The 26,541-nt window shown below is 53.8% G+C and overlaps 11 protein-coding genes across 11 annotated transcripts; 7 read left to right on the top strand and 4 right to left on the bottom strand.

Annotated features, from left to right (window-relative positions):
• Positions 1-180: 180 nt before the first annotated feature.
• On the bottom strand, positions 181-1,115 carry J4E88_010079 (uncharacterized protein; the record flags this gene model as incomplete). The annotated part of the gene is made up of 3 exons (XM_049403675.1): positions 181-786; positions 837-972; positions 1,024-1,115. The coding sequence occupies 3 exons, from the start codon at positions 1,113-1,115 to the stop codon at positions 181-183; spliced, it is 834 nt and encodes a 277-aa protein (XP_049250604.1).
• A 677-nt stretch (positions 1,116-1,792) lies between these two features.
• J4E88_010078 (uncharacterized protein) lies at positions 1,793-3,453 on the top strand (the record flags this gene model as incomplete). Its single annotated transcript, XM_049403674.1, has 3 exons — positions 1,793-1,986; positions 2,043-2,166; positions 2,332-3,453. 3 exons carry the CDS (start codon positions 1,793-1,795, stop codon positions 3,451-3,453), a joined length of 1,440 nt encoding a protein of 479 aa, XP_049250603.1.
• Positions 3,454-3,872: 419 nt separating this feature from the next.
• Positions 3,873-4,608, bottom strand: J4E88_010077 (uncharacterized protein; the record flags this gene model as incomplete). The annotated part of the gene is made up of 2 exons (XM_049403673.1): positions 3,873-4,227; positions 4,274-4,608. The coding sequence occupies 2 exons, from the start codon at positions 4,606-4,608 to the stop codon at positions 3,873-3,875; spliced, it is 690 nt and encodes a 229-aa protein (XP_049250602.1).
• Positions 4,609-4,922: 314 nt separating this feature from the next.
• On the top strand, positions 4,923-5,985 carry ATG5 (autophagy protein 5; the record flags this gene model as incomplete). The annotated part of the gene is made up of 3 exons (XM_049403672.1): positions 4,923-5,042; positions 5,108-5,744; positions 5,792-5,985. The coding sequence occupies 3 exons, from the start codon at positions 4,923-4,925 to the stop codon at positions 5,983-5,985; spliced, it is 951 nt and encodes a 316-aa protein (XP_049250601.1).
• A 5,450-nt stretch (positions 5,986-11,435) lies between these two features.
• On the top strand, positions 11,436-12,632 carry J4E88_010075 (uncharacterized protein; the record flags this gene model as incomplete). The annotated part of the gene is made up of 1 exon (XM_049403671.1): positions 11,436-12,632. The coding sequence occupies one exon, from the start codon at positions 11,436-11,438 to the stop codon at positions 12,630-12,632; it is 1,197 nt and encodes a 398-aa protein (XP_049250600.1).
• Positions 12,633-13,019: 387 nt separating this feature from the next.
• On the bottom strand, positions 13,020-14,103 carry SDH2 (succinate dehydrogenase complex, subunit B; the record flags this gene model as incomplete). The annotated part of the gene is made up of 4 exons (XM_049403670.1): positions 13,020-13,343; positions 13,396-13,547; positions 13,601-13,999; positions 14,058-14,103. 4 exons carry the CDS (start codon positions 14,101-14,103, stop codon positions 13,020-13,022), a joined length of 921 nt encoding a protein of 306 aa, XP_049250599.1.
• Positions 14,104-15,917: 1,814 nt separating this feature from the next.
• Positions 15,918-16,661, top strand: J4E88_010073 (uncharacterized protein; the record flags this gene model as incomplete). Its single annotated transcript, XM_049403669.1, has 1 exon — positions 15,918-16,661. The coding sequence occupies one exon, from the start codon at positions 15,918-15,920 to the stop codon at positions 16,659-16,661; it is 744 nt and encodes a 247-aa protein (XP_049250598.1).
• A 610-nt stretch (positions 16,662-17,271) lies between these two features.
• Positions 17,272-17,949, top strand: J4E88_010072 (uncharacterized protein; the record flags this gene model as incomplete). Its single annotated transcript, XM_049403668.1, has 1 exon — positions 17,272-17,949. The coding sequence occupies one exon, from the start codon at positions 17,272-17,274 to the stop codon at positions 17,947-17,949; it is 678 nt and encodes a 225-aa protein (XP_049250597.1).
• A 1,175-nt stretch (positions 17,950-19,124) lies between these two features.
• On the top strand, positions 19,125-19,622 carry J4E88_010071 (uncharacterized protein; the record flags this gene model as incomplete). The annotated part of the gene is made up of 1 exon (XM_049403667.1): positions 19,125-19,622. The coding sequence occupies one exon, from the start codon at positions 19,125-19,127 to the stop codon at positions 19,620-19,622; it is 498 nt and encodes a 165-aa protein (XP_049250596.1).
• A 1,320-nt stretch (positions 19,623-20,942) lies between these two features.
• Positions 20,943-23,845, top strand: J4E88_010070 (uncharacterized protein; the record flags this gene model as incomplete). The annotated part of the gene is made up of 3 exons (XM_049403666.1): positions 20,943-20,965; positions 21,054-23,743; positions 23,796-23,845. 3 exons carry the CDS (start codon positions 20,943-20,945, stop codon positions 23,843-23,845), a joined length of 2,763 nt encoding a protein of 920 aa, XP_049250595.1.
• Positions 23,846-24,616: 771 nt separating this feature from the next.
• On the bottom strand, positions 24,617-25,863 carry J4E88_010069 (uncharacterized protein; the record flags this gene model as incomplete). Its single annotated transcript, XM_049403665.1, has 2 exons — positions 24,617-25,010; positions 25,067-25,863. The coding sequence occupies 2 exons, from the start codon at positions 25,861-25,863 to the stop codon at positions 24,617-24,619; spliced, it is 1,191 nt and encodes a 396-aa protein (XP_049250594.1).
• Between the last annotated feature and the right edge of the window lie 678 nt (positions 25,864-26,541).

Here is a 26,541-nt window from a genome sequence, read left to right as displayed (position 1 = left end):
AGACTGTCCCGTCTAGTAGACAGTCTTACATTTCATGCCCTTCCGTGGTTCCGCCCTGTACATGAGCTCCACTAACGAAGCGGCTAACAAGCATCGCCATACTACTCTCCACGTACACAAAATACGAGAATATTAGGCTCAGTACCATTTCGCTGAAGACGTATTAGGGTACTCGACCTCTCATCCCCTCCTCTTCCGCTTGTTACCGATCTTGACTTTCTCCGGCAGCTTCAAGATGTCTCTGTATGTATCAACAGCCATGCGGAGCTCTCCACGGAACTCGTTCCTCTCCTGAGTAGCGTTCTCGAAGACTACGACATCTTGCAGTGGCCATAGTCCTCTGTAGATATGACGCAAAGTACACGCCACGGCCATGTCTCGTAGTATGCCGGTCTGGTCCATGCAGATTTTGGTCGTCTCGTCTCCGGGAGAACCATAAATCCAGCTCAGTATTTTCAGCAGAAGCTCAACAGTCAGTCTGCTAGCCCACAGCATCGCCTCTGCTAGTTTCGCGTGCGCAACCGTCATGAGCTCCTGATACCTGAGCCGCTCCCCCATGTTGTACATCTTGAGGTGGAACTGGATGGATGAATCAAGCTGGACGGCGAAATCATCGCTCAATTTTCCCGGAGGTAAGTATGTAGCATGGTGCAGGCTCCGCGCGCGGCCACCTTTGTCTAGTTGATAAGTGTTGGTGTATACGAAGTTGACAAAGCGATCGACCATGATGGGGCTGAAATCATTCTCGTTGAAGACGAGGGTGACCGGTGGGGGATTCTGCTCGTTCTGTCACATCCTTAGCAGGCATTGACGTTACTCGGAGTGGAGAGACATACTCCTGCTGGATGTAGATACTCTTCAATCGTCTCTGCGCCACCCAGAAGGAAAGCAGTGTGAACGTCGAACTGAACGCCGTCGCAAATGAAAGTCAAGTCGCAACCCTGGCGCTTCGATAGCACTGCTTTGCCTCGCCTATTGTTTGGGTTAGTGCTCACCCTGAAAGATAGACTGATTTGGACTTACTTGGCCTGCGAACGGGTCGGGAGCAATGGCTTGCTGAAGCCGACAAACAGTTGCTTCACCAAGTTGTCCAGAGATTTTGGGTCGACCGACATGTTCTCCTAATATAGTCAGACTCGAGTGGATTGTGCGACGTGGCGACAGAGCTGTGTGCTTACCATCTCTAGGAAGGTTCTTTCGCTGCTGCTGGGTGATTTAAGAGAGCTTTGGACGCTATAACTATATCACCAAAAAGAGCTAGGGAGGATTAGCTTCCGTCTCCGCGCTGGGCTGTTTGCTCCCTTGCGTATGACGCAATCTGTGAGGAATCGCGAGCAAAAAAGAGAGAGCGTGGTCTATCTCGGGATCGAACACAGGCAAAAATAAAGTCACCTCTCACCAAACAGCTAAGTGAATTGTCAAGCCGAAACTTGGAACGATAACACGCATAATCAACCACCGAACCGCGCAACTTGGTATATGTCAGAATATATCTCATTATAGACACGTCCAACACAAGATCAACCCGCGTCGAATGTGTTGGCCCACTGATCAGTGAGGGTGGAGTGAAGGGAACGCAAAGCTACGACACTGAGCATAATACGTCATTCTGGTCCGTCACGTTCGCCGCCATTCCTTACTGTTCTAGGAGTCAGGCAAACGAGGCTGGCTAGGCAACCACAACACAATAATATTCATAGTGCGTGATTGCGCCATTCTGCAGCCAATTCGACTTCTGTCTAGACCAACTCTCTTCGCCCCCCACCACACACATCTAGAGCAACTGCCTTTGATGTCTCAACAACCAGCGGAATCAGACGCGCTTCAATCCACGATGTCTATAGCACAGCAGCCACAAACCGCCTCCTTGCAAGATGGCGAGCTGACCACAGGGACCAATTCGGCTGATATTGGCTATGTTGATCATTTGCTTGGTAAACTGTCCGTCGAGAAGCTGGACTTTGGCGATCATGAGATCTTCGAAACGTAAGACAACCTCTCGTCTTTCGTACAGGGAAGTATTCCGACTGACTTTCCGACAGCGCACGCGATCAAGACCGCCGTAACCTTCAGTGTGGCTTATCACTCCCTTCTTCCGATGCGGCAACTAGTTTCACTGTCAACAAGGACTTGGCAGTATCAAGGTCCATCTGGATCCACACTAATGTAAGTTCCTAGCAATGTGGTCTGGGAAGCCATTGTCCCGCGCTTCCCACTTGATATTCTAGACATATTTTGGATGGGTCAAAACGCGTCTAGAATTGTCTCTGTCTCTCCTCTCCTGATTTCATGGGGGGTCATCATTTGACTATTGGGCTAATTAAACTAAAGATCGACAACCTCGCTGAGATCCCCACCAAGCAGTACAGTCCGGCTGTTGTCAAGATTGTTGCCAGTTCCATCATCGGTATCAAGTACAGCCTCGCCGAAGAAGATATTCCGAGCGACACAACGGCAACCGCGATGCACCTGCAGCTATATCTCTGCGCGACTGAGATGGGTATGGAGTGCCTCGAAAAGTTCGCATTCAAGTTCTTCAGGAATGCCCTTACTAAAGATGGATCGACACCTGAAGGGCTCAGGAGCTTGGTCGAGCATCACAAGCTGTTCACTGTGGATTTCTGTCAGAAGGCATTCACAGTACCTCAGTACGAAAAGGTCATGTGTACTTTCGCGACTCACATCATTGTGTATGAAGACGTCTTCGACGGAAGCAGCTTCTACAGTGGACTGCCAGTGGTTACAGCAGGATACTTGCTCAGATACCTGCACAAAGTCAAGACAAACGTCAAGCTGAGGCTCGAAGCTCACAAGAAGGGTTTAGTTGGCGCGAATAAGGCACATCGACGTCGTGCTTCGCGGGAGCTCCACGGTCGAGGTCCTAGCTCGCGTCGTCTCATCGACGATGTAACGCTTACACCATCTCACATACCCTCGGCTGCGTCGGCTTTCGAACAGCTTGACGGTCGCCGCCTTCTTGAGCAGAGCGTGGACGGCAGTTCCCTCACACCCCGCGCCGGACGATACCAGCATCAAAACCGCTTACTGCCGAGCGGCGACTCGCGATTCCGGGAGCTAGATGAAGAGGACGATGAAGCCTTCAACCCACCCTTCGCATCCACCAGCCCGATCCGTCCCGTGAAGGGTGGCACCAACCGGGAGATAGAACATGATGAAGTTCTTATCGAGGACGGTACCGATGCCGACATGACCTTCGTCATAGCCAGCCAAGGCGTCATCTCGTCTGACAACGGGGGACAGTCTCAGCCACCTCCTCCTCCTCAAGCGGGCGGCAACGTCGCAGTGGAGCCAAAGGATATCACCATGCTCGAAGCCCCGGAGTCGGAAAAGAAGGACACGACTATGGTCGACCCCCCGAAGTCTGCAAAAAAGGACACGACCATGATAAACAACACCACGATGGGCATAGGTAGTCCTGGACCTGGCTCCTGATTGTTTGTTGGAGGATAACATAAGCCGCTGTAGGCTTTTGTGGTCCATACGCGCTCATGCGAGCATGGGTACAACGAGGCTATAGTCTCCAAAGCCCACCATCCCTTTTGTTTCATGACTCTGCTTCTAGCGGAGACCCTCCAGGCATAGGCGTTCATAGGTGGTCTGTTTCGCGATGATACCCGGAAGGATAGCAGGAGGATGGCGTTCAGGGTAGTACTACACACCTAATGAAACATGTTGATGACCATCACGTTGCTTCATCACTATTCCAACAGTAATACCATATGGTGTGTGCATGCTACAATCATAGCCATATCGTCCTTCATGTTGCTTGCAGAAATCTTGAGCCTTTCCCTGCTCACACATATACCTCACGTTCATTGCTCCAAACGTCAAAGTAAGCCGCACAAGAGCTCTCATTGTTCTTGTTCTAACATCGCGACACAGCTCCTCAGCAACGCCATCAACCGTAGCTGTATATTCCGTCCCGCAGGTGTGTCCGCATGTTTACCAGCACCCCAGCCGAATGGCAGCACCAGTCTCCTTCTGCCCTTCTTATCCAGCACGACGAGTGCATCTAACGGAAACTTGCCTCCACCAAGGGGATGTAGTAGGCCCAGGCGGACGAAGTGGTTGTTCGAGGGAGTTGCGGCTTGTATCAAGGGGAGCGAGAAGGGCGCGGAAGAGGGGAGTCTATGTGTTGATGGGTCGTGACAGAGGACGAAGGGTTGAAGGGAGGGCGAGAGCGCGTAGAGATCTGGGAGGGAGGAGCTGTAGGTTGTTAGTAGTGGTTTGAAATGGTTCAGGATGATCTTACCAAAGCAGGTCATAATGGACCTGAACGTTCCCTTGCACGCACAAAACAACTATAGACGCCTGCCTCTTATACCTTGCCCAGTTATTATGCGCTTCCAGCATACTGCCTACAGGAGTCGCGAGCGTACTGCTACCCAGTATCGCATCCACATCCACGCTCCATGCCTCCTCCGGACTTATAATATCTAGCTCTTCCAGCTCGCACTGCGTCTTCGACCTCTTCAGCGCATCGCCCAATGGCGGCAGCGCAGGCGACGGCTCCCTCCTCCGCTGGACCTCGTCCTCATCCTCGTCAACAGTCAGGCGCGAGCGTTTGCGGCTAAGAGCCACATCCATGGTCCAGCTGTCGTGCGTAAGTAAGTCACCCATCTACGGCGTCACGGCATACATGCGTTGTGGGTGGAGAAGAAGACACGACCAGCGCCCATCTTCCTACGACAGTCGGTCTGGGGTTGTCGCAGAGACGCACGCACGAGCGAAAAGACCCAGGGTTTCCTGCACGTCAGGCCCAAGCTCCCCCTGCATACCCCGCCATCAACGCGCCTTCCGCCTTGCCTGCGCAGCGACCTACCCCACTATCCATCAGCTCAGCTGCGCCTAGGCTACCAGAACGGCGGCTGGCGAACCTGCGACTTGGATGCTTCGCGCCCATGGCTGAGAGAGACATTGCGAGTAGACTGCGCCAGAGCACTTGGAATGGGAGTATCCCGCTCGAGATACGCCTGCACAAGGGCGACTGTAGGACGTACGACGAGTCGGATCCTTACTTAGTATGTGCAGTGTCGACATAGTCTGGCGATGATACATCGGATGAGCTATGGCTGACTAGAGGTAGATACAATTTCCACGCATATCGTATCTCGGGCTGCTCATACACAAACTGCATGCCTTCTTCGCACGCAGCCTCATCTACCCGGATGTCACGCCCAAAGACGCATGGTTATCCTACGAAGATGTGCCGCTGAAATGGCATTATCCACTGGGTCTCCTCTACGACCTCTACTCTGGCGCTGAGCCCGCGTATCCTTCAGACACGGATACGGAGGCTGAACAAGCGCACAAGATCGAGAGTACAGAGGAAGAGCGTCAACATTTACCATGGCGACTCACAGTACACTTCTCCGACTTCCCTTCTGAACAGCTGGTTCAGCTTGATAACGACGACAAGCACATGCATGACTTATTTATCCACAGCGTGAAGGAGGCCGACTACCTCAGGACAGGAACAGGAAAGACAGTCATGTTTCTGAGCAAAGAAGACAGCACGCAGCTCTGGAGCGGAGTGAAGAACCACGACTTTGCGGTGTACAACCCCATTAACCAGAAGCTGCTGAACCCGCAAGGAGTCAACCTGAGACATCTACCAGTGCGGCTCTATCTCCCACACGCGTCGTCGGAAGGGGTGCAAGAAGAGACGGCACCCGGGAGTTTGAGAGTAGTGCAGAGGCTGGTGACGCCGAACCTGTCGTCTAGTACGTGTAATTGCGGTGTAGGTGTGGAAGGCGCTGACGGCAGACAGGGCAACCACAGACCATCGGGACAGCACTGAACGCGATATTGCCGACACTATTTCCGAGCAGACGCAGTCCGCTGCTGGCGCAGGCCGTGTTGCACGGAGCGGTGCTGCCGCTGAGCGCGAGTGTGGAGGAGCTGGTGCGCGCGACGGCATATCTCGATGGCTGGCTGCACATTGCGGTGGTTATGATGGGCTGAATAAGGATTTATGCCAACAGCGACGGCGGTCACATGGGCGCCGAGTCATGTGGCGACGCTATTCCACGATCCCGGATAGCAACAATATTGGCAGTACGGGCAGCGTCGCGATAGCGGACGCGGCAACACAACTCAGACGTTCCAAGGCGCGCGTGCAGCTCGCGACACTTGCTTCTGCTGATGGTGCCTGTGACATGGTGATGCTCTGCAGCGTTTCAAAGGCCGTGTAGGGCTCGTGTGCCATGCTTCGCCAAGATGCGGGGGCACAGGCACAGCAGAAGCTTAGTGAGGATCCCGGCATCGAGCTACCAAGGCCACCCCACGCGTCTCCAGTCTGCCTGGGCGCTATCGGCGTAGCGCGTCGCCCTGTCGACGCGAAGCCAGCGTCTGGAAATGAGGCATTATTGACGTGCGTTGTTTTTGGCTCCGGTGCGCTAGGCCTGCTGTTGCCCGGTTGATGCTGCCCACGGTTCGGCTGGTGTCAAACGGCCCTGGCGAGATATCCGAGGGTGCAGGTGGGTTCGCGCCGCCTTCATCAGTCATGGACGATAAGCAATGGGCGATGACATCGATGCTGCTTCTGCCGCACAAGAACGGTTTAGAGGTGGCAGGGGTGCTGGCTGAGTGGAGCCGACGAGTAGCGTCAGCGGCTTGCAGCGCCAGACGCACCTGGGCAACTGTGTGGAGGCGCGAGCGAGAGGTTCATGGGGAGTGCTGGGAGTGCTGGGAGTGCTACAGTGGATGGCTTGGTATCAACGACCGGTGAAGCTCTAAAGCGGCTCTTCTCGTGACAGGCAACTAGCAGATAGTGACTACACATCAGAACGTGAGTATCTCCGACGTGAGGCTGCGATCGTCGGCTCATCTACGACGAAATGATGGCATGTCGCGCCATTGGCTGCACTGGGTAGCTCCCTCCTAGCTCCCTCAACCCTCGCGGGTGGTTGCTAGGCCCGACCCAACCTTCATCTACTCTTCACGCTGCTCCTCGCCCCGAGTCTCCAACATCCCCCAGCGCCCACTATCCATTACCCACTCGGACGAGCCTCAGACGTAAGTACCGCTCCCTACTCCCTCCCTCCAGGCCCGCGCCCATTCCCCGGCCGAAGCGACGCTGCACCCACCCTTGCAAGCTTGGAGCCTCCCGGACAACCCGCTAGGACCCGGGGCCAAACAAAATGCCTCATCAACTGTGCAGAAATTTTCGGCGAGCCGGCGCATTTAAAAGCGGACATTCACCCTCTTGCTATTAAGAGCTTTTTCGTTCTCACTCTTTGATGCTGCATCGCTGTCGACCTGCGCCTTTCAATTAAACATCGCCGAGTCCCTCTGCCTAGCGACCGTTTCCGTGGGTTTGATCCGATCGCGCTGACCAGCTTCCGTTGCCATCAACAGCCAAAACAAAGCTTCCCTCAGCTCGATATTCAAACAGTGGACCGATTCAATTCGTAAATGTAAGCTCAATGCCGCCTTGTTCTGGAGCTGCCGGGGAGAGTTCGCGTCACGTTGTCGCATCCCGTCGCGTCGTGTCGCATCGCATCGCATCACCGCCATCGGGACCAGTCTCGCGACAAGCCTTGGCCGAAGATCGTTACGCTCGAGACCTCTCTTGGGAGTGAATCGCACGCGCCCAATGCGCCTGGCCTGTGCTTCTCCAGCTCCGGGAATCCTTCCAGGTCTTCACAGCTGCTCGTACGAACAACCTTTCTAACATCTCCACCCCAGAAACCCACAAACAAACACAATGGCCGCCATCAGCATGCCCATCGCCGCTCGCGCCGAGTACGCTCTCCACCAGCTCGCCAAGCGCGACAAGAACTGGGCCCAGCGTGAGCCCGGTGTCATTGTCGTCTTCGTCATTGTTTTCCTCGTCGCCATCCTCGTCATTGCCATGTTCATCAACAAGAAGGTACGTTTTCCCAACCACCCCAACCACCCAATTCTTTTCCCATACAGCCTTCTAACACCCACCACAGAGGCAAGCTGGCAAAGGCATGGCATAAGATACCCCCCTTTGATTCGAAGTTGGAGCGAAGCCGAGCAGTACGATTTCAAGGCGGACAAGACATGACCCCCGATACGAAAGTCATAAGAGCTGTTATGTGGACCGGGCAAAGAGCTTGTGTATAATGTGTTTGAATATTCGCGTATAGGATAACACGGGCTGACCCTGCTGGGGAGGCACTGTGGTGCGAATGCCTCTTTGAGAGGGCTTCGTGGTAATAATGAACAAGTCAAATACCCATTGAGCGATTGTCGCGTTGTATTACATTGGATTGCATTGAATTGCTAACGTAGGAGATGGCTCGGAGCTGCACTAACATCGTGGACAGCGCGTTTAACAACTAATCTGGCATCGATCAAACTACACTTGCGCGTCTCATCGGCATGCGAAGAAACCCTCGTTCCATCATCATGCTTCGACGATGCAGGCCGTTGACAATTGCCTCGTCCCTGTGATCCTTCTTCTAGCTCGCCTCGCTAAAGCATCTGCGAACCCAAGTTCAGTCTTGCTGCATGCTTTACTGCAGAAGAGGCTAGCACAAGCCTGACCCGATCGCTTGCTCCTTGCTTCTTACTTCTTCCGATATATTATCGCATGTAATGTGATGTCTCCTTAGAATCGAGGTTTGACTATAGAGGAACGTTCCTGGCTTAATTTCCATGGCTATACAGCCTGATGCCGCGTTGGTCGTGTAAGGATATGTTGTACTGTAGCTAACAATGACTTTCCATAGGTTTTCCGGGTGAATTTATCGTCTTGCGATGCCGATAGGATGTGATTCACACCATCTCAAACCACTCATGGTTAGACGGATTTTCTCCCTCGTTGTCGAGTGCTTCGCCATCCATGTACCCATCCAAGTAGCATTCCCCGACGAAGTGCCATTGCTTGTTCTCGAGAGGTCGCAGGATATATGGAACATTTCCGCCGAACAAGATCGCGACTGTGTCTCCGGACATCATGCTTGCTGGACCGAGACCGAGATGGCCCGATGAAGTGATGAAGAGGCGGCGGTTCATCAGACGCTGAAGTGCGAAAATATAACGATCCCAATAGCAAGCTAATCGCTGTATATTATCTGGTTCATGACGGCATTGCCTATGGAAAGGGCTCTCGTCTGAGCAGTGTGGCAACAGCAGTGAGGATGCGAAGCTTGCCGCAGCTGCGTCGTCCGGAGCTGACTGGCATTTCGTCCATTCTTCTGCGAGGTTTTCGATAAACTCATAATGTTTCCGGGGCTCGATTCGGGCATCTCTGTGCTCGCGTGTCAAGCCTGCTGTTGTCACAAGGAAGAACGTGTGGTTGAACGATCGCGGAAAGTGACGGACGTGTTTCTTACTCATTGTGTATAGTTGCGGGATGAGCTTTAACAAATATTCCCCGTGACGTTCTGGTACTCCCGCATGAAACTTTGCTTGATCTGATACTACCGTAGGGAGACATATGTTGATTGTGTCGACCTGCATTCCACGAACACGAAGAATTCTCAACGGTGCATCGTGATCCATTGTAATCTTGATTCTTTTAGATGCTTCGTTGAATTTCTCAGTCAGATTGCGAAGACCCTCAGGCTCCCGGTGCAAGGAGAAGGCACTGATTCGGTGTGTAGAGTCCGCAAGGTCCCACCTCGGTACCCAGGAAGGGAAACATCGCCGCGATGGAGTAGACCCGGCCTCCTTGGTATGAGCAAACTGCGCTAGGACACTCAAGCTATCGGTTTGCTGGATGCAGTACTTCGCCGCAGCCGCGTATACATCCTGCACCGACCTTGCGTAGTTAGGTGCTAATTGCTCGGGCCAAATTCCTGGATCGAAACCTGCGGGGCTCATTCCGATAAGCGCAAAGATTTTGTCCCTTGGATCGGTAGAGCGAAATGAGTTTGTCAAGTGTAGCAGTACGTGCAGGTGGGAAAAGTGATATGCCAACTCGATGCCCTCATAGCGTCTACTGATAATTTCTTGGATGCTGTTAACAAGTTCCATGCGTTTAGTACGATGCTTACTGCCAGACTTGTTCAGCCAAACTATGACTTCCTGGAAACGTTTCCATGACAATCGTTGGTTACCACAAAGGATCTCAGGACATGCTATAGACGCTGCTATCTCTTGTAGTATCCAGCATCGTTCAAACCATGGCGATTCAAGCAACTGGGTTAGAGCGCTCCATCTTTTGTCGTCAATTGACGGAATTTCACTCCTGGTTGAAAGTATGTAGCGATGTACATCAACCAGAATGCTTTTTGCGGCCTTCGCAATCTCTTGAAGTCGTCAGTAAGCGACATCAGAGTCAGGATATCGGTCATGCTGCATGGATCCGACGTTGGGACATCGTTTGGTCGCAGTTCTGTGGAGACACTCACTGTTTTTGAGCGGAAGCCAGATAATGGTATGCGTACTTCGCTGATAGATGGATCGCATCATACGGACTTGTTGGGTACGCTCAGCATTGTCTTCTTGGTGGATGCAAATTTGATCAACCCAGAACGACTTTACATCGGCCCCTACTGCATACGCGTAGAGCCTCTTCAGCCCTTTTGCGAGATTCGGCGAGATTTTTAGCTTGAACCCGTTGCACCATAAAGTAACGCTCCGATTTGGAGAACCCCAACAGTAACTGAGAGCCTGATAAGGTGTGTGATCTGTGAGCGAAACAGTCTTCATCTTGCAGCTGAGACGTGGAAAAACGGTAATGATTTCGATCAGACGAAATGATAGTGGGGTAGGAAGCGCATCATACAAGGGATCTGGTGGGAACTTCGCTGGATATCCAGGTAACGATGCGTCTTCAATGACCGCGCCTGGAAGACGCGTTCCTACGACAACATACGCCATGAAGATAGACACAGTAGTGGTAGTAGTATACGTTGGCCATGCTGTGTCATTGAGGTTCCCCCACACCGACCCCACATGCTTGGCTATGCTGACCAGACTGCAGCCTGATGTCCTGATTTTCGCACGCTGTCAGTCGTATTGTGGCGGGGAAAGCGCAGATGCGCAGTTGCTGCTTCTCAGTCGAGATCATTGGCCACTGGTAGCCACCTGCAGGACGGCATCGTCTGGTCGATTCTCCGAGCCGGGCATCACACTGCAGGTGGAATTAGCGATGATCATACCAATCTAGCGCAATGTGATTGGACGATGTGATTGAAGACTATCGCACCGGATTGGTCCTTGTTGCTGTAAAGTGAGGTGTTGGAGTACAAGGACGCGATTACCCCGCGAAGCGTTGAGCAACTGCGCGTCTGCGCATCGAGATGTTGGAAGGCACCAATCCACAAACATCGGCTGATCTAGGCATACCTAGGCAGCAGCAGCCTGAAGCTCACACGGCATGCATATTAAAGTCGAACGTAGCTACATGAAAGACCGCACATCTTTCTCATCCTCAAATAATCCCAAAAGTTCAAAGTCAAAGTCAAAATCATCCATCACATACTCCTGCTACCATGCCAACCACCCTCACAGTCGCAGACCACGACTCCAAAAGCTCACGCAGCCGAACCTACAACGTCGACACCCCAGAAAAGCTCCTCGCACATACCAGTTCACGAGACTCGCAGGCCTGCAAATGGCTAATCCGGAGTTCGGTCTCCGCTGATGAACTCCAGAAGTCTTGCATTGTGGGCTCCAACAATGGCTTCGTCCACTCAGCTTTCGATGCGTATAGCTATCACCATCATCTCACCATCCGCCCGGAAGACGTCTGGTTCGCAATTCTCTCACAGTTGAATTTCTACGTCAACGCCAATGCGGAAGCCCTTCGCGATCATTTCGTCTCGCACCAAGGACAGAAAGAGCTCGAGGTCAAAGATGTGGGCAGCATTCACTCTGTGGATATTGGGGCGTTAGCTAGACGGATGACGGGACTAATTCAGGAGAATGTCAAGGACCCCGATCTGCGCGATTGGATCATGCCTGCGTTCAGCACGACCACAGTTAGCGATCGCACAACAGCTGCGGTGCTCATGATGGGCACTATGCAGGCCTATTTCTCGTACAAGATGAGTATCATGTGTGGTATTCCCTCTGTCACTCTACTGGGTGAACGCGAAGACTACGAAGACATCCTCGCCAGGCTGGAGAAACTCGTTGAATTGGGTCCTGAAGCAAGTACATTCGCCGATCTGCTTCGCCCTGTTCTGCGCAACTTCATCGCAACGTTCGATCCGGAGCAGGCCGTTGCCTCCCGCGACTTCTGGCAGAAGATCGCGCATCGCTCCGGAGGCGGCAGCGGACCGTCATATCTGGGAGGCTGGCTAACGGCATTCTGCTTCTGGGACGACAAGGGGAAATGCATGTATAATCTGAAGACAGGAACGCAGGATTGGAACGTCGATGAATCCGACAAGCAGCTGTTGGAACTGGACGGAGTTTCGTATCATCGGGCGGATACCGATGATATTCCGAGTGGCTTTGCCTCTGTGCCTGTGTTGGTGAACGACAATGGTACAGAGTACAAGACGAAGATGGTCGCTGGATCGCTGGGTATCGAAATCACTAGCAGCAATGACTCCGGTGCTGGGGCAGAGGAGAAGAAGCTGGATTCGCTGCAGTCGCTCAGTGGGTGGATGATGTATGAGATCGATCCTGCTCCCAAGAAGAACCCCTGGGAACATGACTCGGAGGGGAATGACTCTGATTAACCAGTATATGAGGGTGTTGGATAAGGGCAATGACATCGAGCATGATGTGAAAAGTATGACGGATTAGTTTGCGAAGGATAAGGTTACCGGGTTTTCCTTATGGTACCGTACAAAACGTAATTTGGAATCTACATTCTCTAACAACCTACACATGTGTTAGCGTAGTCAGGAGAGATTAAGTTGCATGAAGAGCAAGCTCGAAGAAACAGCTCTCTTCGTATAAACCGCGTAGACATAATTGAAGTAATTGCTTGAATTTGTTTGCATATACATCTCAAAAAGTACAAATCAGGCTCAAAAAGTGTCAGCTTCTGCGCAAAATCGCAGGTTCATCCAGCAAACAAGATGCGATGGTTCTCCCCTCTACTACAACAATCCAAAAACAATCTAGGTGAAAGCCATGCTCTTCTTGATCTCGGCAATAGCCAGCGCAGGGTTAAGTCCCTTGGGGCACGTCCTTGAGCAGTTGAGAATGGTGTGGCATCGGTACAAGCTCATGCTGTTGTTAAGGGCGTCCTGGCGCTCGGCCTTCTTCTCGTCTCGCGAGTCGGCGATCCATCGGTAGGACTGGAGGAGGACAGCGGGGCCGAGGTACTCCTCCTGGTTCCACCAGTAGGACGGGCACGAAGTCGAGCAGCAAGCGCACAGAATGCATTCGTAGAGTCCGTCGAGCTTCTTGCGGTCCTCCTTGGACTGGCGGAATTCACGGCCCTGAGATATTGTTAGCAGATGTCTATTGGCCGACTTCCAAGGGTGTACGTACGTCTGGTGCGGCGGTGTCGCGCTGCAGGTATGGCTTGACCGATCGGTATTGCTTGTAGAAGAGCGTCATGTCCGGTACGAGGTCCTTGACAACATACATGTGGGGGAGCGGGTAGATGCGAGATTCCTTGGTTGTGTCGGTGGGGATACGGCCTGTCATGACATGTTAGCCTTCCAATTCCTTCATACGGTGCAATTCCACATACAGAGACATGCCAGGGTGTTGACTCCGTCAATGTTCATGGCACAACTTCCGCAAATACCCTCGCGACAACTCCGCCTGAACGTCAGGGTGGGGTCCACCTCGTTCTTGATCCTGATGAGCGCATCCAGCATCATGGGTCCGGTCTTGTTCAGGTCGAGCGTGTACGACTGCATCTTGGGCTTGGAGGTCGGCTCATCTGGGTTCCATCGGTAGATGTGAAAGGTCTTGGTCTTCGCATCTGCGCTGGCCTCGGGGTCCTCAATCGTCGATGTCTTGCTCTCTGGGATGGGCGATCGCGACGCATTGGGTACAATCTTTTCGGCGGTCTTGGAGATGGGCTCGCGGGCGTGAACGTCGTTTACGGAGGCGAAGCCGCGGGAGAAAACTGCCGGCCGTACGGCTGTCGATGAGCGTTAGCAGTGCTCAGCTGTCGCGGTGACACTGGACGGTGTACGTACCAATTCTCCGGGTAGCCAGACGGGTGAAAGCGCGTGTGGAGGCCATTGTGTGTGGTGTGGAGTGGAGAGTGCGGGCTGGGGCTTAAAGATCAAAGTGTTGCTATCATCGAAGTTGTAGCGTCAGGGCGCCACTCAAGCTTCCTCGGTTATGACAACTGCCAACCCGTGATTGGTCGCGCATGTTCGTCGGACGATTCCGGCTTCTTCGGCCCTTCGACGCCACTACATCACCGTCGAAAACGTCAAGACTTGTGACAGTCATCTCGCACATAAAGATCGTTCGCCCAGTGTGGTTCTTTCCAGAACGCAGGTCTTTGAAGAAGTCATATTGCGATAGATCGCAAAGCTCAGCAAGGTCCCAGCACACGAAGAATTCGGCTACAAGCAATTTCTTTGTGCTCGTGTGATCGATTGCGCATAGCCAGTGTTGGTATTCATAGTAACTGCAAGGTCGGTAATATCGTAGTGGCTTGCTGTACTCATATCACGCCGACGTTAGAGGTATATGCCATATAGCCGATCGGCCTTGATGCAGGTGAGGTGGAATTTTCTTGCAATGCCGACTCACTCAGGAATAGCCGATGTTCCACGTCCTTGGGGATTTGATTCTCTTTGCACGTACTGTGCTTCCACTTGAATCTCACGAATGCTCCTCTCTCGTTCTGCCAAAACTCTTCAGCAGTCCAGTCTCCATCTGTCGCTCTGTCTCAATCACCGCGCAAATCTCCGGGATTACTCTGCCTTCTAAGGTCGAAATCCCACTGTTCCAAGCCCTACTACCACAATTTCAGTATGAAACGCATTGCAATCTCTCTTTATGTTTCCAATGTGGAGGTCGCATGTGTGCACTCTCACGCCAACCTAGGAAAAAACTGAACAGCCTGGAGCCTACATTAGCGCTAGATCACCGCCTTTGCAAGGTTTTGGCTTAATGTAGCCTGCAGACCTGTTCAGTTTTTTTCTTGTATGAGGTGCTCTCGTCCTTGTGGCTCCACACTACGTCGTGGATTTCTATAATAAGAACAACAGCTCTCGATATGCCCTAGAAGGATTTCGTGTTATACCAGCTTTCAATTGAACTTTGGAACGAATCTCTGGGTTGAGGGCAAGCCAGTGTCATGTTTTCGCTCTTTCCCCTTCCGGACGTGGACTCATCTTCACCACGCGGACCACCAAAGCAGAAGGCACGACGAGAATCTGGGGTCCGGGGCCCCACTTTGAGCACTCACTTTCACCTTATCGCGACTGAATCTCTTAGAAGCCTGTTTGCTCAAGCTGTCAGCTTGGCGAGGCCTTTCGTCGCCGCGTCCACCCTCTTCCCACCGCCACCGCACCACGCTCACACGGTCGCGTCGCACCCATTTCCGCACCCTCCGCACCCGCTATAGCGCTGTTATCGCATCATTGTTGCTAAGATTGTGGAAGTCATGTCTCTCTCATCACCTCAGGTAAGTCGTCTTCTCTTTCGTCTGCTCTTGCATCTTCTGTGGAATCTTGTTGTTGACAGTCCTCGAGGCACTTACGCCCACCAAGGGTAGATTCATAGGCGGTAGCACGACTGGCGGCTATGGTAGTCCACTCCGGCCGCGCTTCGAGAGGGACGAGCAGTCCTTGCCTACTGTGGCAGAAGACGGATCCAATGGAAGCGCGTCCACTGATTCACACTCCGCTTCTGGAGGATCATCGTCGCAGCTCAGCTACAACAATGCCATGAGCCGCCCTATGGATGCTTCTCGAGGACCAGTCAATAGCCAGATGCCACACGCAAAGCAGCAGCTTGTGGGTTTCGCTTCACCCTAGCATGTCGAGGGACTGTGACTAACATACATGAAGCCAACAACTCCTCAGCGAGCTCATCCTATGACAGTCAACGGAAACATGCCGCCTTCTCATGCGTCTCCATCGTTCACTTTTCCCCAGGGCACTCAGCAGTACAGTGACTACACCCAGAAGATGGCGCCGGCTAAGATCAATCATCCCAAACACTCTGGTTCACAACGTGGCATCTCCCACATGGGCCAGAGGTCCGATAACTGGCGTTCATCTGGTCTCGCGTCGTTCAGCAAGTCCAAGCGTCATCCATCCACCATGGTCAACCCTGCGCCAGCATTTCCACGCACGATGACCGACATCCCCGAGTATCTGGCTGTACAGGAGATGGCTTTCCGTCAAGGTCAGTATGACTCAGGAAACTCTCGCAGCAGGGTCCCAGCAAGCCCCTTCGCGAGCCTCTTCGACCAGGTCTGGGAGCGCTTCTTCCAAATGGGTGCAGCCTACGGAGGAACGCCTGCTACATCGCCCGTAGAGCCGTATCCCACTCACGAGAACTTCGTTTGGTCTATCCTGATCAACCCCGCTACACAGGATCTAGAGCATCTCAACGGTTCCGTGGACATGGGATGGGCTCATAAGATGTGCAGCATGTCTTTGAACTGCATGGAAGAGCTCATCCGCGTCGTGCGCAACCGTCCCAAGGACTGGGAGAAGATCGTCTGCGACATCCCTTTCCCGGTCAAGCAGACCATAGTGGCCTTCCCGGACCTCTGCGAGTACTACGAGGCCCTCCAGCAAGAGGCCAACGATGCGTTCGGCGGCGGATTTTAAAGCTTGTCAAATCCGTCAGCTACAGCTTCGTTAAGTGAGATTATTGTCCCACATTCGGAGTTATGGCCCTCTAGCAACGGTAACAACACTCGCGTGCGGTCTGTTGGTGGTTTCGCCTAGGCGATGTTTACACGACGATCAGGGGGTATTGTATGATGTTTCTCTAACGAGATTTTAATAGTGGGTTGATTCCTTTTTGTTGTCATGGCGTTTCACGGTGGGCACTGATGGAGTTTCGGCGCGATCTTGTTGGAGGAGTATCCCGGCAGCATCGTCGGTTTCTATTCATGTTCACGCCCACCGATCTCACGACGTCATGTAACGACCCATGTACAAGGAATGGCTCTGGCGCAGAAGCCCAGATGTACTGTAGCACAGCTACGCACCAACACGTATAACAAAAATAATTTTCGATACAATAGCACAAAAGCAATAACACACACCTCGCGTCGTGATACTGCCACGCCAGATCACGTGGAGACGCGAATACGGGAGGGAATGGCTCCGGGCCTTTCCAAGATTTGCGAATATCCGCGTCATGCACATCATATCAGATTTTCATCACCATCTACTATAACCGTGTCCAGTCGCGCAAACCGCCCCTCTGAAAATGACAGCAACAGCACCAGCACGTTCGCATGGCTTCGATCGCCAACACAGCCTTTTGCAGCTCGACTGCAGCGCCGACCTGCGACACTATTCGCGCAACCTCGGGCCAGGCGTCCAGGAGCGCATCTTCCAAACCACGAGCGACGCCCTGCGGAAACAACTCGACGAGCATCGCGACTTCCTGCTCCGGCATCAGCAGCAGCAACCGCGGCTGGCTCCTACCTCGTCGGTAGTCAGCGGCCCAGCGCCCCCAACTCCTCAGGCATACCCACAGCCTCATCCCTATTCTCAGGCGTCGCAGCCCCCTCCCCTCCAGGCCGCCGCACCGCAGCTCGTCCATCGCCGCCCCGAACCCGCCATCGTCCCCGGCGACATCAGCACATACCCGCTCGCCCTGCGCGATGCCCTGTATTCGCAGAAGCTGATTCCGCGGGCGCATGACGGCCGGTCAGCGTATCATGTGGTAGTCAGCAGCAAGAACCGCGACCTGGGCGAGGATACAAAGGTCGTAGGGACTTGCCCAAGCATGCTGGCAGCGAACGAACTCGCGGCGCGGTACTTTGTCGAACATTGTCTTGTCGATGTTATTGACCCGAAGTTCACACAGCTGGCGAGCGGCGCGTTGCACTGCGGTGCGGGACCTCACAACGTGTATGTGCAAGAGGGTAGGATGGAATGATGGACGCATTTGGGAATACAAGATGTCGTGGACCCGGGGCAATGGTCTGGTCCCCAGGTTCCACGGTACCCTTTGTCACCTGCAGGGTCCGCTGCCGTCCTGCATCATACCCGTGCTTTCAACCCGTCAGGCGGTATGTCATGTCCATCAAACATGTCGGACAGTCGCTTCCGGGATGCGCATCGCCACCACAACCTGATCGACGACTCGCGGGCGATTTCAGAGCTCAGCGATGTTCCTGGTCAACCAGAAATCCGACAAACCGCGAAGTCGTAAGATAAGAAGGGCCAACACGGACCGGTCAGTCACAAGACGTGTCGGGCAACAGGAGTCAGACAGGTAGCATCCTCTCATCGGCGCATGCTGAGGTACTACATGCACAGGGCGAAATCAGCTTGGAGGAAAGGAGTTTTACATTCTTGGAGCGTTTCGTGTTTTTGGGCGGATATGTATTATTATAATCTATTTCGATGATCCATGCGCATCATTGCTGGGACCATAGAGCCCCAGAGCGAGTCAATTAATTCTGTAATCACCTTACAACACTGTCCACCGTCTATACCGCGCTTCTCCGCTTTGACGTCTTTTTATTACACCTGTCCAAGCTGTCATGTAGACTTGTCAGTGCCGCCTGTAAGTCGCGCGCGTGACGTGTCTACCGGTACCTGTTCTCGACCTCTAATCCCTCGTTACCCAAAAGTTACTCGCACCCACGCCGGAAGTGAAACGAAGGGAGACGATCACCATGTCTTCACCGGAAGCCCGTTTCATGCCCACACTTCCCAACAAGGCAGTTTACCAAACAAGTGTAGATTGCAGCGTTGGCATGTTCCGGACTCGTTTTGCTCGTCCGCCCGCTACTTGCCGTGGTAGCAGGGTCAGGCGCTCCGCAACTTGGCATGCCCTTGTCCCTGTGACCGGAACCCTCGCATTGCGGGCTGTTAAGCTACGTCATCAACATTGTACATCAGAGCGCGCTGGTGTCGCAGAAGTTCATTCATATCCTGCGAAGAAACGGACGAAGCGCATCATTATACCGCGTCGCATCACGTAGATCCCAGACCCTCACTGTACCCAGCACAACGGAACTCGCGACCATCCCTTGCACAAACCCTGCCTCGCCGCAGCCACGCCACGCATAACCTCCTACCCACGCCGCAGCCACACAGCCCGCCATGGCGCCCCCAAACACGCCCTTCATCTACCTCCTCTGGCACCTCTACCTCGAGCCCATCTTCGCCCTCGGCGGCACATACCACCTCCACTGGGCGCCCGCCGAATACTTCACCTTCATGCCGTCCACGTCCGCGTACCACCCCGATTCCCAGATCGCATACGACCAACTCGCATCCGCATACCTCTTCTTCGCCTTCACAGAGGGCGTGTTGATGCGCGTTGTGAAAGATCGGAAGACGTGGTGGTGGATTGTGCTGGGGCTGATACTGTGTGATCTGGGGCATTGCTATGCGGCTTGGTGTGAGATGGGGACGAGGGGGGTGTTGGATCTGGGGAGCTGGAGCCAGAAGGATGTTGTTACTAATTCGCTGAATGTGCTGCCGGTGCTTGTGAGGGCGGCGTATTTGGTGGGGCTTGGTGTGCCTGGGGAGGGGGCTGAGAGTAGGAAGGAGATTGAGGGTAGGAAGGCTCCGAAGAAGGCTTCGAGAAAGGCTTGATCTGAGATGTGATTTTACTTTTGAGATATATATACGTCGCGGTTTGATCTGGTTGTATGCAGTATGTCATGGTCAGCCCAACGCAGCCTACATGCTGAAGTCGAGATTCTTGCTTGATCACGTTCCTCACATGATGCGTGTGCGTTCGTTTCTATGAACCAAGAGCTAGCGATGCGTTCTTCGGTGTGTTCGTGTAGTCGACAAGTTCGGGTTGTCAAGAAAATATCATGTTGGCGCATATACCGCGGCCGAGACAGGTCGTGGCAGGGTGAGGCGAAGTTTGTGTCGGTTCCAGGTAGCATGATATCTCGATATATACGTGAGACGCTCTACGCGGTCAGAGTTTCAAGGCCTGCAGCATACACGCAATTTCTCCAATCTTCTCGTCTATTCCACGCGCGCGTTCAGCACGGCTGATTCGTCAAGTCTCTGCAGACGGCATGCATGGAAAATATAGCAGCATGTGGGGGGAGTGAGCCGCGGGAGGGCCACGCTGCAGGTCAACATCGAATTCTGCGCGCACTATCGGATTCTCTGAAATGCCATGACGGCGCACTAGCCTTGGAGTCGCTCTCAACACTTTCCTACCAACCCCATCGAGATGGGAGCCTTCACGTGAAGGTTGCAAACTGCGCGGGCTGCACAGACGGCGACTGGCTCCGGGAGATTCAGCGCGCAGGACGGAGGCAGGCTATGGTTCATGGCCCCAACGGTTGCACGAGCCGGCGTGTGTCTAATTGGCGGGCGGGGCACAGTGATGCGCGACTAAATGGGGAAGCTCCCGCAGCTGTCAGGTTAGCAGAGCAGGCGCCGGCACAGTCTGACGACGGTCTTCCGTGCAACTTGCGTAAAGATGACCGTCGTCGAGTCAAGGCCTTCGCTGATTGCAGTGCGACGGTGGAGAGGCCCACCAAACGCGCTGTGCGTGCCGGTGTGGCCGTACGTCATACCGCGGGGCTGAAATCTTGCAATTTGCGGCCATGGACACGAAAGTATCAAGTACGCCCCTTGCCGTAAGCCGCACGCCTCATCCAGGAACAGCAGCCAGATATCCTGAATTTGCCCAACCCCCAGCCCAGCACGTCGGCAGCGCTTTCTTGCTTGGGCCCGCCTCGACACGCGTAACCTAGGCCATCACGATCGATCGAAGCTGCCGGAAATTTCACTGCGCGCGCCCACCGCCTCTATAACTTCACCTCGTCTGCCCCAAGCCATTGCGCAGGACCCGCTTCTCCCGCCTATATCTGATTGCCATTTCTCCACCATTTCTACAACCTCAATCTCTGACCAGCGGGCGCCCACGCCAGACTGCTGCCCAACATGACCACCCACGTCGTCTCCCTGTAGGTACCGCTTTCCACTTGTCAGCCTGAATCAACCTGTAGATAGCGCACTATGATTCCAATCTGCACCGCGTTCGCCCTTTAACAGCGCTAGTTTCCTCCCGTATACCGTCGATTTCCACGAGTCCAAGTCCAACCCCCCAAGCCCGCCAGACGCCGCTCCCCCGAAGCTGAGCGAGACCGCCCGCGAGTCCTCCGCTACTAGTATAGCCAAATCGCGGCCCGTCAGCAAGAATGCAGCTGAGGAGCAGACCCCGAGCCTCCTTAAGCGGGCGCCGCCGACACACATCCAGCTGCCCAAGACGCCCATGCGTATGACGGAGCATGAGGACTTCTTCACGCCCGGCCAGCCCAGCGCGGCCACGCACTTCCCCAAGCCAGCAGACCCCCGGGGCCTGGTACGTAGCGATGCCCATGTCCCCGAATGGGGTACTACCGGTCTCTTCTTCAACCAGCCCATGTCCAGGGCCGAGCCAGCGCCCCCCGACACCATCCTCGAATACGCAAAGGCGCAGGAGCGGGCGCAGGCCCAGAAGGAGCGCATGAAGGGCTCTCACGCCGGCAAGCCTACAACGGACCCGCGATGGGCCACCGAGTACTCCGTCGTGCCAGCTGTCCAGGGCAACGGCGGCCTGACCAACGCGCTGCGCTGTGCCGTGGACAACAAATGTATTAGTGACACCATCACTGTCGGCTTGATCGGATTCCCCACAGACAGCTTGAACGAGGAGAAGAAGACGGAGATCTACGAGAAGCTTGAGGAGGAGCAGGACGCGCTCACCGTCTTCGTCAGCGATAAGGACTTCGATGGCCACTATGCGCACTACTGCAAGACCATCCTGTGGCCAGTCTTCCACTACATCATCCCCGACCACCCCAAGAGCAAGGCTTTCCTCGACCACTCATGGGTCTTCTACGTCAAGGTCAACCAGGCCTTTGCCGACAAGGTCGTCAAGAACTACAAGCGCGGAGATGTCATCTGGATCCACGACTACCACCTGTGTCTGGTCCCACAGATGATCCGCGAGAAGCTTCCAGATGCACAGATCGGCTTCTTCCTCCACACTGCGTTCCCCTCCTCCGAAGTCTTCCGCTGCTTGGCCGCGCGGAAGGAGCTGCTCAACGGCATGCTCGGGGCGAACCTAGTCGCTTTCCAGACACCAGAGTATTCCCACCACTTCCTGCAGACGTGCAGTCGAATTCTCTCCGTCGAGGCTACTGAGGACGGTGTCCAACTTGAGAACCGCTTCGTCAACGTACACTCATCGCCTATCGGCATTGATCCTCGCGCTCTCGCCCTGGCCCGCGAGGAACCTGAGGTGCTAGAGTGGATTCAGACCATGCAGAAGCGGTACGAGGGCAAGAAGGTCATCGTTGCTCGCGACAAGCTCGACAACATCCGTGGTGTCAGGCAGAAGCTGTTAGCGTTCGAGTTGTTCCTCAACAAGAACCCCGAGTGGAAAGACAAGGTTGTTATGATCCAAGTCGCCACATCTACCACCGAAGACACTGAACTCGCTGCAACCGTCTCAGAGATCGTCACTCGCATCGACGCGGTTCACTCAACCTTGACGCATAACCCTCTCGTCTTCCTGAGGCAGGATATCGCTTTTTCGCAATATCTCGCGCTTCTTTCCATTGCCGATGCCCTCGCGATTACCAGTCTTCGTGAAGGCATGAACCTTACTTGCCACGAATTCGTCATCTGCCAGGACGGTCGCGCGAGTCCAAAGAAGCACGGTCCTGTCATCCTCAGTGAGTTCACCGGAAGTGCTTCAGTCTTCCAAGGTGCCGACTTGGCTGTGAACCCCTGGGACTACAACAGCATCGCACAAGCGTTCAAGGTCGCCTTGGAGATGACTGATTCCGAAAAGGAACGCAGATATACCAAGTTGCGCGATACGGTTATGCACCAGACTGGCGACTTCTGGGTTAACAACCTCAGCTGCCATCTCTCAAAGGTCCACGAGGAGCAGTTCAAGCGCGACACCATGTCCATTCCCCGTCTTTCGTCCAGCAATCTTGCGCGTACCTACCAGGCATCTCAGCGACGACTCTTTGTACTCGACTACGAAGGCACCCTCGCATCCTACGGATCTGTTAACAACACCGTCCTGGCGAACACCGAGCGTGTCATTGTCGTGCTGAACGACCTTGTTGCTGATGACAAGAATGATGTTTACGTCATGACTGGACGTACTGTTCGAGAGACTGAGCTCATCTTTAACCGCGTGCGAGGTCTCGGTCTCATCGCGGAGAACGGTTGCTTCTTGCGCGAACCCAGCGCGAAAGAATGGATACAATTTCCCGACGAGGAGAAGACTGTGAAATGGAAGGACTCCGTCAAGCCCATCTTGCAGTACTATCTCGAGCGTGTCGAGGGCAGCTGGGTTGAAGAGCGCCACTGCTCCATGATCTTCCACTACAGAGCGCCCAACGACAAGGATGACTCCGCAAGCCGACATGCTGGTGACTGCGCTAATCACATTAACGATGCATGCGAGCAGCAGCGCATAAAGGCGGTTCCCACCAAGGACTCAGTTGTCATCGAGCCGATCGACTTTGACAAGGCCTCCGCTTCACAATACATCTTCAGCAAGTACCCTGAGAAGGGTCGACCTGACTTTGTGTTTGCCGCTGGAAACGACCGAAGTGACGAGGGTGTGTTCCGCTGGGCAGAGCAGCTGAAGGAGGAATGGAAGGTTCCCAATGTTCAGACCGTCACCGTCGGTGACCGCAACTCAATCGCCATGTCGACATTGCCCAACGGCGCAACCGGTAAGTTCGCATTCTTGAATTTTCAACAAGACTCCACTAACACATCCCGCAGGTCTTCTCGGCGCCCTGAGCAAACTCGCGAAGAACCCTCGTACACCTTGAAACATTGGAGTACTTTGCGCAAGCGAGCAAACATGAACCTCTCTGCACGGGATATGTCTAGCGCATTTCGATACCCTCCTTACGACCTGATGATTGGTAATGGTAACGAAAGCACGGGGAACTTACTTTGGAAGGAAGGGATTGCGAAAGGGATGTTACGCATGAACGAATGTCAAGCATGGGTGGAGTCCGGTTGGTCTTTTCCTATGATAGATCTTTTCTACTCTCAATACGGAACCTAGAATCTTCTTCATGATGATGTTGCTGTTGATCTGTGTGATGATGTGAGTGTATCGAGGTCTATCGTTCTTCATCAATACGTGACCGACTAACGACAATCGAGGCATGTGTGAAGGGCTACTGTGGCTCACGCCACGTCTGGCTTATTTTTGGAAATGCATAAACAGCGATGCCGTTGGCGTCGCGTCACTGCGAAGTTGTGACAAGGTATGCCGGCCTTCATCTACACAGACGCGGCTGTGCGATGTCGTTCCCCAGCTTCGACGAAACACAACTTGGACAAGACTTAGGCACAACATAGCACACAAACACTTCAAAAGTTGAATGATGACACTGCTTTATTCATTCAAATGGCAACTGCAGTCTACGCTGCAAACATAAAGATATATACCACAAAAGATATTGAGAAGCGAATTAACAAGGCATCAAGAAGGGTATCGCTTAAACCAAAAGTATCATCCATCATCAAAAAACCCCAAGCCCATCAACCAAACCCCTCTCCCCCTCCCTCTCTCTCAGTCTCACTGCACTCTAAGCAAAGTTACCCCCAGCAGTCTTCTTACTATCCGCCGCAATACCAACGCCCTTGACCACAATCTCCTTACCCCCCTCACTCGTAATCTTAACATCGACGCTATCCGCGCCAAAGCCAGCCGGGTTCTCAAAGAAGTTGTACGGCTTACGCGTAGTCGGCTGCCAGGTCTTGCCAGAGTCGGTGGAGACTTCGAGTTTGGAGACGGCCACGTTGGAGTTCATGACTTGCATGCTGAACCAGAATTTGGAGGTGCCGGATTTGTTTTTCAGGACGATGGGGGTGGTGATGCCGCAGGGGATGGGGGTCCAGTCGACGTTGATTATGCCCTTGGAGGGCTCTGCCAGTTTGGCGAAGCCGTCGGGGTAGAGGTCGAGGTGGTTGGGGCCGCAGCTATGGGTGGAGTTAGTGGTTGTTTCATGTGGGGGTTGTACGGTGGGATTGCTTACCCTGGGCATTGGTCGGTGACCATGGCGGTGATTTTGTTACCGTTGGGGCCGGTTACGCTGACGCACACACCGCAGGCGTTGCCGTTGTCCCAGTTGGAGTCGGAGAGCGCGGTGCCGTAGAGACCGGCGGGGATGGTGTAGCCAACGAAAGAGCACATGCCGCCCTCAGTGTTTCCGCCGTAGAAAGTGGCTTCGCCGCGCTTGGAGGCGGCAGATGAGACGGCAGCCTTGTCAGCGGGAGCCGCGGCTTGGGATGCGGCAGGAGCTGGAGCCTTGGACTCGGAGGCAGGCACTGCGGCAGCGCTGGATGACTGCGCGGCAGCGTAGGACTTTGATGCTTCACTCTGGGGAATGGGAGTGTAGGCAAGCGAGCTGTAGTCTAGCTTGGTGGTCGGGAGAACGCTCATGGTAGGGTATGAGGGCGAGCCGGAAGATCCTGCAGGCTTGAAGAGAGCAGAGGTAGTGGCGTTGCCATAAGGAGCACCGGTTGGGCGAACGGTGACGGTGGTGAGGATCTCCTTGGTGCTGGTGGATGTGACATCTTCGACAGCGTCGGGAGTAGCAGAGCCAGCACCGGGGGTGACAGTGACATAAACCTTCTCGTAGGTGGTAGTGTAGACAGTGCTCCTGGATGAGCAAGCGCCAGACTTGCTAGCGGTGGCGTCGGCGACATCCACGGGCTTTGCAGTCTCGTACACTGTTTCAGTTGCAGTTGTGGTGACAGTCTGCTGGGAGCAGACGGACTCAGCAACAGCGAGACCCGCGATGGGGAGAAGAGAGAAGAAGGTGGACTTCATGGTGTCTGATGACTGTTTGATGGGGTGACGGAAGATGGAATTCGAACGACGACTTGTTGGAAAAGACTGTGTAGGATCGTATCAACGAGTCCTAGTAATGAATGGCAGCAGCTCAGCGGCTTGCAAAAATAAAGATGGAAGTTCGACTTCGTGTTGAGAGAGTTACCAGAAGCTTGAAGCTCTACGAAAGGGCGTCCCCGCCCTACATAAAGGCCTCGAACAACGCTTACATCTCATTTTACTTGACTAACCCAACGCAGCGCCACGCAGTAAACTAACATGTGGAAATTTGCGCTCGGGAGGAATGCGAATAAGCTCATCTCTTGATCACCAATTCCGTTGTCTCGACCCACCGAACGTAGCGGGAAAATGCCGGCCAGGTACCCACGCGCTTCTCGCCTTTTTCTAGTCCAGCCCCAGTGATATGCGTCCGTTGATTGACGGGCGTTTGGGGTTGAGCAAGTCAGAGTCCGTTTCAGAAAATGCTTGTGTCAATGCTTGGTATGATGAGTTGGGGGCATTGTGAGTCGTGTGGCGCTAAGGCGTAGGATGCGCTAAAAGGCGATCAAACATGCGTGAGATGAGAAGACGGGAACACACAGTATTTTTGAAATTCGCTGCCGGGAACCGGATTTTGAAAAGTAGAACACCGCAAGCGACGTTCTACAACTGCCTGTT

The sequence above is a fragment of the Alternaria novae-zelandiae genome (assembly GCF_023758075.1).
Source record: "Alternaria novae-zelandiae strain BMP 2774 chromosome Unknown scaffold_28, whole genome shotgun sequence".
Classification (NCBI taxonomy): Eukaryota; Fungi; Ascomycota; class Dothideomycetes; order Pleosporales; family Pleosporaceae; genus Alternaria; species Alternaria novae-zelandiae.
This window is presented reverse-complemented; position numbering and strand designations above follow the sequence as displayed.